Here is a 10,225-nt window from a genome sequence, read left to right on the forward strand (position 1 = left end):
GTGTGTGTGTGTGTGTGTGTGTGTGTGTGTGTGGGGGGGGTCTTACCTTGCCCTTCCACCTTCTGGAAACCAGATGGTCAGAGAGGGGCTATCAGGCTCTGGAAGACATGGCAGAAGACGCTCTATAAATCCAGGAGGAGCTGAAGGGGCAGCGTGTCCCAGGCCACTGTCCTCTGAGGAACTTCTGGTGAAGTCTCAGGTGGGGTTACTCACCACCTTGGAGGGGCGCTAGCCCCAGAACACAGAAGCTGTGTGGCACTGCAGCCTCAGAGCTGTCAGTCACCGTCTTGTTGGATCCTCATAGACAAGGAAGGCAGAATAGCTACACGTTACAGAGCGGCCCAAGCTCAGTTTCTGTGTGTTTGACAGAGGGAGGGGACACCTGACTGGCCACTGGTAGGAAGCAGAACCTGTGCTAAGGCATGAAGCCACCTCAGAGAAAGGGCAGAGTCACAAGTTCTGACCTCAGGGACTCTGACATCTTTGGAGAACTACCTAGAAGAGATAACAAGAAAGATGTCATCCAGGCAACTTGTGTTCTTGGCAAGAGCATATCCCTTGCCATCACCGGACAACGGGGTTCCACTCATGACAAGGGTGGAAATAACTGAGGGCAGGTTGTGGCTCCATTACAGGCAGCCTGAGGTCACAGCTTTGCCCAGGTGCCATTGAACACCGTGCTTCTGTATTCTCTCACCTTCATTGTAGCTTCACTCTAGCTACTTGTAAACACTCCTGCCCAGGGCTTTAGTTTTACCTTAGAGTATTCAGAATAAAGGGTCACAGAAATGAAGAGAAAGGATCCCCCAAAGCCATGGTGTCAAAGCGATGCTAGTAAAAGGCCTAATGATATTTAACTGTGGAAGGGTGAGGCAGCTGTGAGCCCTATACTATAAGTGAAAATCATGTTTGACACCAAAAATAAAATCCTGGGGAAAAAAAGACAGAGGAGTGTGTATGTTGTTTCTGGTTCCAGTTTGTGGCAAAGCTGTCCTCATGTCTCCTGATGGGGCTGTTCATAGCGACACGAATGCAACAATCTGTATGACATCGTCAACATGCACAATGCTGTTTCTCCAAAATTTTATTTTAATTTAAATTACAGGGCCAGCCATAGTCTGATAAGAAATTACTTTTCTTCAGGAGAAAGGAAATGCTCTCACGGCATTGTTAACAGGTGTCTCCATCTCCACCTCTTTCTAAGGGTTAAAAATCACATGGAATAACTGACTTATATAAAATTAAACCTTTATGACACAAAGAGAAACACCTCCAGTTTAATAGTTTTGGTAACATGAATATATTAAAGGATCATAACTTTAAATGCAACTTTTCAACTTTGAATGTTTTCACATTTTTGTTTAAAATCAAACAAACAAAAAAACAACAACCCCAAAATCTTAACTATGTCCAGATTCCAATGCGATGTACCACACGGTGTTTTGACACGCTGCCCTCACTGTCCTCCACGCTCTAGTGCTATGATGACGTCACGGAGTGGAAGCTGTTTGTCGTTTCCAGTTCTAAGAACCAGCTTGGCAGGAAACCTTCCTTCCACCCGGTGTAATTACTGTTCTCCCCTGAAACCTGACACCCAGCACTGGACACAGAACCAGGAGGCTTCACGGCCAGGTCTGCCTTCCCGAACGTCTTGATATTTTCAACTCAAGAAGCTTAGATCACTTCCCCTACTTCCAATGGAAAAATATGAATGATTTTACACAGATTTTGGTAAAGACAGCCTCAGGAAAACCAATGCCGACTGCCATTTAATTAAATAGAATAAAATACATCTATATTTTCTGGAGCTATTTTCTTAACTGGTGTTCCTAGAAGGAGGTCTTGCAACCTGCTGAAGCATCACTTGGGAGTTTCTTTTTACTGGCCGATAAATAATTCAATTAGTAGGAGAGGCTAGCAAAGAATAATCATGTAAATTTCTTAGTCAGCCACAGCCATGCTAAATTCAAACTGGCAAACTCTGATTGTAAGTTGTGATCTTTGTATCACTAAGATGAACAGATACCATTCTAATAACTTTACATAGATATATCCTAGGAGATGTTGCTCTGCCGTGGTCACAGTAACAAAAAAGTGGTGCAAAATCAGTTACTTTATAAATACTGATAATTTGCAGCATTAAGGAATAGAACATTAAAAAAAAATAAATTTCCCCATAGGACACCTGTGACTAGGAACTCTTCTTTTCCTAAGAGAAGCCGAAGTTTAATGATTCAGTTCCACAACTACTGTACTGGATGACTTACTCTAAAGAAGAAAAGGTGCTCTACTGAGGTTTCCCACACAGAGAATCAGCGTTAATTTCGCATAATCAGTATCATTCATAGATTGAGGAAACTCATTTTAAATGAATAAGGCCAGTACTATGCAGGAAAGAGGGCTGACTGAGTTCCAAGTCTGTATTGTACCCTATTGATGGCACCCCACTAGATAACTGAATACAAAGGATTGGTTTACTTTTGTCTTTTAATGCTGTGATACTTAAATGTTAAATCAGCATTTTCATGTGATCTGAAGTATTTCAATTACATATGAGCATTCATTTTTTTTGCAAAGACTCAATATTAGGTAATAGTTACATACTAATACAATAACATTCCTCTGCTGTACAAATTAAATCATTTAAAAGAAATGAGCATTCTAAGAATTATATACAAAAGAAACCTGTAAGCATTGTTGAAATGAAATGCGAGGTGTCGTTGCTAGCTCTACTGTTTGAAAAGACCTTCCAAAAGGGAAATTAACAAATACCTTCCAACATATCCAGGTTTACAAGTCTCAAGAAAATCAAATGTCAAAAAATTCTAGAAAGCCGTGAAAAGCGTATATACATTTTCCTTATGACCTTATGAAGCGTCACACTTTTAAGAAGTTGCTAAGTTTCAGTATCAATTTATTCGCACGTCAACTTTAACCACCCAAAAGCTCACATCGTGGGTACAGTTCCCCTGATTCCAAATACAGCGCTGCACGATCTTCCTGTAGTGAAGGCAGACAATCTCACCAAGAATCCACGCCCAGCTCTTTAACATAAGTGCAAACCTGCAGGTTTAATCTGACCCAATCATGCCTTCCGCCCCTCCGTCACACTATCACCCCTACATTTGCCCTCACGAACCTAGCCGTGTTCAGAACTCCTACAGCAAACAGGGTCTCTGAATTCTGAAATGACACAAAGATCAAGAGAAAGTCCACGTGTGCTCTAGTGTGCAAGAAAGCAGCAGCTACGTTCTCCAAGATGGACTAAAAAAACAAAACAAGATAAAATGAAAAACCGTTCACTTAACAGCAGACTAGCATAATGTTCCTCATGAATCGGTGAGAGTGCCTGGTGCTGACGAGCTAACAGCAGGTGCTGGGTTTGGATTTAATATTTCGGATGTTTATGGGGAGTTAGGCTTCTTGCTGAGCTGGTCTCTTCAAGTCCCTGATCTGTTTAACTAAATAGGTCTTCTCGTCATTAAACTGCTCGTCCTCGGTCCTGTCGTTCTGAAACTTGCTGAGGAACTCTATGAGTTTGGTCTGGTTCTTGAGGAGGATGTCTAGGATGGGCTGTGTCTTGTTAGGGTTGGCAACAAACACCTGCCGGAGAGAAATCTGCATCAGCTACAGGAAAGAACGAGGCAGGACACATCCAGAACTTCCCTCCCTGGGCACGTGAAGTCGGGATAATTCAGTCAGAGGTTTGTGCTTCAGGATATCTTATTTCACAATTTGAAAATTAAAAAAAGATGTACATGCTTTAGTACAAAGAGGACTGGTACTTTCCCTCATGCTTTGAAACTCAGTAGTTGGTATTAAAATATAGATGCTGATTTTAGGATAACATTTGCAGAAATTATTTCTGGGCACAAAAGGTCAAAATGAATTTTGAGAATAAAAACCTCCACAGAAAGCATTAAGATACGGGTTACCCCTTAACTTTGTGATTAATAATTTTCTAAGACAAATGGCACTCCTCTGTAAATAAACTTATTCTGTTCCCAAATTGAAATGTTTACCCTGTTTCTGGGTCCATTTTTCTGTTTAAATGTTGTACCACACAAAACATGAAAATTAACTGAATTGTATCACTTAGATTACCAAAGTGGGGCTAATACTATTTCAGAAATTTGTAAACGAAATGAGACTGACGACTTCAGGAGAAAATACTGTTTGTGGTTTTAGTACTCTACCTTAAAAACGTGAAAGGCCTCAAACTGGATGTTACGACTTTTGTCTCGTAGAAGATTCATCATTAATTTGAGGTTCTCAGGTTTACTGATGTATTTTGTCATAATTGTGAAGTTGTGTCGGTCTAATAATAGTTCACCGAGAAGCTGAGAAGACATTTAAAGAATCACTCTACATTATCATTAAGAGTCTAAGGAAAATCAAAGTCTGAAAAATAATTCATTTAATAATCATCATTATTAAGTACTGAGTATCACTAGGCCCCCCCAAAGACCGATGAAGTGAATCGAACTATGACCTAGAACAGTGATGGCGAACCTATGACACGCGTGTCAGAGGTGACACGCGAACTCATTTTTTTGGTTGATTTTTCTTTGTTAAATGGCATTTAAATATATAAAATAAATATAAAAAATATAAGTCTTTGTTTTACTATGGTTGCAAATATCAAAAAATTTCTATATGTGACATGGCACCAGCGTTAAGTTAGGGTTTTTCAAAATGCTGACATGCCGAGCTCAAAAGGTTCGCCATCACTGACCTAGAAGCTATGGAGTGCCTACTGTCCGTTACACAAACACCCACCTTTCCCTTGGGCATTTAAACCTATGGTGAGTCTGACACTGCTCTCTGAAGAGAATATTCAGGCACATTTGGCCCCAAATTTAAGACTGTCAGAGCCTGCCTGCTCTTTAAATAGCATTTATGTTATCTCACTAAAAAGAAACTATCAAAGAAAGTGTTTAGAAGTTCTTGATAATTCCTGTTAACTAACCACAAACCTTAGCTTAACTAAAAATTAATTTTTTTATTTTTAAATTTTATTTATCTGGATTTCATAGGACAAAGGATCATGTCCGAAGTTTTCTATACACTAACTTCTACACATGCCAAAGTTATCATATCTGATTCAGAAAGGCTGATAAAAATGAAAACTTTTCTATTCCTTCTTCAGCCAAGTATCCTGAAGATACTCCATTTCTTCCGTAGTGACTCCTCATCACTAATAACATCAGTTAAGCAGAAAAGAAACCTGTGCCTTCAGGGCTTACTGAATTCACAGAGGTTGGTTATACCTTATCAGTCCTTAATTTTTCAATTGTTGTTGCTTATTCTAGATTTTCTTTGGCAGCCACCTCTTCACGCCATCAGTGCCCACATCTAGTGCAGATCGAGTGTGTGGAGATGTGGCCTGCAGTGGGAGAGGGCCAAGCTGTGGCCCTTGTGGACAGAGGCAGAAGCAGAGTCGGGGAGGGGCTAGTCCTGGTACCATCGGCCTGGGTTCGAGTCCTGCTTCCCTGCTCCTTATGAGCTATGTAACCTCGAGCACGCTGTTAACTTCCAATGGAATTGTTCATATCCTATTTTGATACGGACCAGCCAAACCCGTCTGTGGTCCAGTCTCACTGCTTACTCCGCCCCCTTCCCTCACACAGCAAGTCCCTGTCATTAGGGTTGCATCCTGGGGAGATAACACCTGCAGTGTCTTCATCTAACCGACATGATTCTAAGTTTTGAAAATATGCTTCAAAATCTAAAACACTGCATCGCTAAGAGATAAAGTCCTCTTCAAAATTCTGTGTGTTGCATTTGGGATCTCTAACTTACAGAGAGGTGGGCAGGAGCCCTGTGTGGACCTCTGCTGAACCCCACCCCTTTCCACAAAAATTCTGATCATGGACAAACATATTTTCATCTAAAGGTCTAAGACCCACATACTAGCATAACCTCCTTTCCCCAAATCCAAAATTCAAACACAGGGTGAAGAGATGTGAACTACATAAAATAAATGTCATACCTTGAGTGACTGTCTTTTTGTCACATAATTTTCTGAATGAAGTAACTTCTCATACTCACTGAAGAACTAAGACAAAAAACACATATCAGAGTTATTTATTTGTTTTTTGAAGACGGGGAGATAATGTCAGAAAGTTTGAGTGGAAGCTCTAACACCTCGAAGGTCAATCACTGCCCAAGCTCGCCTCTGCCATCCTGTTCCACACCCTTCCTCCGAGGTGCTCAGAAACCCTCAGGGTGATACCTGCTGATGACCTCTGCAAAGAGGGCTCCTGGGACTGATCCCCTCCCAGCTCTAGACAGGCCCATATACTAGTAGAGCTTAAATCTGATCCTCTTCTGTCACCCAAACTCCATATTCACGAAACAACTCCCTTCCCCCGACCGTTTCCTCACTGCTGAGTCAGCTATCATTTCTTGGTGTTATATTAGAAAATTCATATTCGTTACAGAGGAGAACTCAACTAGTCCAAAGCATAAACACAAAGAGAAAAGTTACCTGTTCTTTCAACGCATCAAGTAAGGAGAGAAAATAATTAAGAACAGAAGAGAGAGGAAACTCATACTGTGTTATATTGGAAGAGGTCGTCCTACAGAATGTAGGCTCAGGCTCAAACTTGAATAATGGGAGGGATTTCACTTAGAAATGGGGGGAGGAAAGGATTCTTAAGGGATAAAAAGGGAAGGACACAGCATGAGTAGAGACCTGGAAAATGCAAAATGCTACAGATTTAGGAACTGACACGTGTCCACTAGATCATGTACAAATCTCAGGGGACTCTATTACCAGGAAGTCTGACATCCATTGACTCAAGCTGGAAGGGACCTCACCGCTGGGCTAGTCCAATGTCCTCATTTTAGAAATAAGGACAGGCTTCTGAGTCCTCCAGTGGTAATGGCCTTGGTGGTGACAAGCTGTCAGCTGCAGAGCAGGGGCAGAACCGGGTTCTGCCTCTAGGCAAGAGCTCGTCTCACCTATCAGGTGCTGCTTCCCTTTCTCTCTATTTGTTAGCAGCACAAATGGAAAGGAGAGTTAGGAAGTCAAATAATATTTTTCTTTTATCTCAACTGTGTATTATTACTCAGCACCAAAGTGCTTCACTTTTCTCTTCTAAATCAAGAAAAGATCCAAATGGCAGCGTGTCAATCAAACAGATAAAGTCTGCTTCTAATCAGGTAATGCGCTATACTCCTTTCAGTAGAGAAATGGTTATGGCACCACCTTAAAACTTTACATTTGCAAAATAAACAGTCTGGTACAAAATCTAATTTAACCTTTCAATTCTGATAATAAAACTTAAAATTTGCTATTATGAAATAGTATTTCATATACTTACTCTATCATAATGTTGTTCCAAAAATTCTGCACTGAGCAACTTATGTCTTGTAAGCAAATCCTAGAAAAAGGAAATATATTGTTAAAATGTTGTTCTCGCATTCAGGTTCTTTTAGAAAAGAGAATCCTAAAACATTCCACGCCATTTTACCTAATAAAAACTGTTGTTAAAATTACTATACTTAAATTGAGCATGAACTGTATTGAGGATATTGATTTTGTATGAGTAAATAAAATCAATAAACTGAAATTGTGATTTTAATGCTTATGATTAGTCACACATTTATAGCTCTTAGCAGGAAAAATTTAAAAACAAACATATAAGGCAATGGGAATATATGTTCAAAGAAAGAGAATAAAGAATTGAAGTGAAATAAAAAGTAAACATCTGTAATAAAATGTCAAATTGAAACTGCTCCTGGTGGAGAAAAAGGACATTTCTTTAATTAGAAGTATTGGAGGTTCCATTTCCTTCCTCCTAAATTCAATTGCATTCAGTTTCATATCTAATGCAACCTTTTGCAGAGGTAAAATGTTTTTGAAAAGCCCTGTCATTTTATAAACATCAGCTCCTAAGTAAGCAGAATAACACCGCAGGAATGTAGGAACAAAAATCAGTAAGACCTCGAGTCTAACTCTGCATTACTATAAAACAGAGCTTAGGTCTCACCCCACGGATTTCCCTGGAAACAAGTCAAGGATCATTCATTTAGAAAATATCTACAATGTGCCAGGTAACGTTCTAAGTGCTAGGGTTACAAAGAAGAAAGATGTAGTCCCTGCCTCCAAGGACCTGGAAGTTAGCAATGATTAGCCTTGGTCTTACCAGGTTGGGTGGGGAAGGGGGAAGGGAACATGTGACAGCAGGAATGGCCAGACAATATTTGGTCAATCAATGAATTACATTCCTCTAGAGCCCCCTACTGGAGAGGTTGGTGCCAATAATCTCCTTCTCACAACCAACTTTCCTTAACTTGTTTTCTTTGCTATTTATGTTTGAGTTACCAAGGTTACATTGAACTAGAGTTTCCTAAGTACACCCAAGTGCTATGGAAATGGGAAAGCTCTGAGAAATGTTCCACGGTCAAGCTGACATGGAAAGCACTACAGCTCTGGTTGTTCATGGGGCTCCATCTGGCAGCAGGAGATTCTGCAGGGAACTCTGTCACCTGCTTTGTTAGCACCCTTCCCTGAAAAGGCCTCCATGGCACAGGCTTGCCCCTCTCTAGGTACCTACTACCTTCGGAGCTCCACTTGTCACTTCCACAGGGAGCCCTTCCAGACTGGCCACCAGCATGCAAGCATGGTCACAGGTATGACTGTTCATCTGTGAGATGACCTGATGAATGTTTCGTGCCAGATTGCACATTCTGTAAACACAAGGCTCAAGTCTGTTTTAAATCTTTGAATCCCCAGCACCTATGCAGTGCCCAGCACATAGTAAGAGCTTAATATTTAATAAATGAATGAACCAACATCAGCACATAGTAAGAGCTTAATATTTAATAAATGAATGAACCAACATCAGGGAATATGTTTGGGAAAATGTCACACTAACCAAGATTCAAAGTGTGCTTGTTAAGAAGGCTTCTAATTCCACCCCAAAGATTTACAGGTGTTTAAACTGCTGGATAGGTTGTATACTGTATGTTCAGGAAAGACCTACCCAATTTATTCTAAATCCCCCTTAGGGAATAAACAGGCAAAACAGAAACCCTGGAGTTTATTTGAGTACCTCAAGAGTCTGGTAAGAAATGCTATGAGGTACCCAGATAGGGAAGGAGAGATGGCAGGGGTAGGAGAAATGATATTATCTCAGTAAATCATGGGGCCAGATATAAGGGAGAGAGGAACATGAGAACGTTAAGGGCATGTACCAGGAATGCTTGTTAAGATCACTTCCTTTTAACATGCTACTGTGGTCTGTTTATGGTGGTCTCCTCTGTGTAAGAGCCTCAAGAGTTAGGGGGTGTGTATGGCTCATTGCTGAACCCCACACCTATAGAACAACACCCAACACAGGGCAGGAGCTGAGAGGCTTGTGGAACGAACTGAACAAACATATGAATTAGCAAATTAAGGGATTAATGAGTCAGGATCTGTGCGGGACTGGATGTCATTCTGGAGGCCAGTATGAGGAAGTACAGCAAAAGAAGCCCAATGCTTACTGCTCGGTCATAATCCGACCATGAAGACCAGAGGTGGGGGTCTGAGAGACAGTGGCTCTCACTTGGGGCTGGGTTCTTAGGAACAGGCAGGTAGAAAGTATTGCTCTAAAAAGCAAAGGCCTTGATTTGACTGCAGGTCTGAGTAAGGGGACTATTTGCTCTGAGGTTGTATCTCAAGTAGGAGCATGAGGCTCACAGTTGGGCCACACATGAAAAGGGGGATTGTCCCCATTTCCCCATCTAGGGGAGTCTCCTTGTTATCATCTGGTTTAAAGAGAACATGGAACTCAGGAAACCATTGCCAATTTAGGAATCAAATCTCAATGACCTTGGTAAGAGAGAGAGAGAAAAGGGGTGCATTGAGACTACTGAAGTAGGAGCTGGGCCCAGGGCCCCACAGGATGAAAGACCTTGTTAAGAAGGACCATGACAGGGCAGGGCCTGGAGGGGACAGTAAAACATTAGTGGGAAAGGAGCAGTTGCTGAGAGCCAAGTTGGGAAATGAGGAGATGGGACTTAGGCAGTGCCTCTGTCTACTGAGAGACGAAGAGGAACCTTACCTTAGGACTAGAGCCAAGAGCTATGGATAGCTCAAACCAGGGTGTGGGGAAAGAAACCAACAGAATAGAAGATGAAGAGAAATGGTTATGAGGTCAGTAACTGCTCAGTAATCTGCAAAGTTTATAGGTGCATGTGGTCCCAGACATGCAGAGTTGCTAGTTGGCCAGCA

At 41.3% G+C, this 10,225-nt stretch overlaps 1 protein-coding gene across 1 annotated transcript in view; it reads right to left on the reverse strand.

The window, feature by feature from the left end:
- Positions 1 to 1,066: 1,066 nt before the first annotated feature.
- CAB39 (calcium binding protein 39) overlaps positions 1,067 to 10,225 on the reverse strand; it is a 42,973-nt gene continuing 33,814 nt past the window's right edge. Inside the window, exons 5-8 of the mRNA XM_005882972.2 lie at positions 7,329 to 7,388; positions 5,993 to 6,058; positions 4,197 to 4,340; positions 1,067 to 3,603 (exon numbers count right to left, since the gene is read on the reverse strand). Of these exons, the coding sequence (XP_005883034.1) occupies positions 3,415 to 3,603; positions 4,197 to 4,340; positions 5,993 to 6,058; positions 7,329 to 7,388 (459 nt within the window). The 3' untranslated portion in view covers positions 1,067 to 3,414. The remainder of the gene's footprint in view (positions 3,604 to 4,196; positions 4,341 to 5,992; positions 6,059 to 7,328; positions 7,389 to 10,225) is intronic.

Source organism: Myotis brandtii, unplaced genomic scaffold, assembly GCF_000412655.1.
Source record: "Myotis brandtii unplaced genomic scaffold, ASM41265v1 scaffold744, whole genome shotgun sequence".
Lineage (NCBI taxonomy): Eukaryota > Metazoa > Chordata > Mammalia > Chiroptera > Vespertilionidae > Myotis > Myotis brandtii.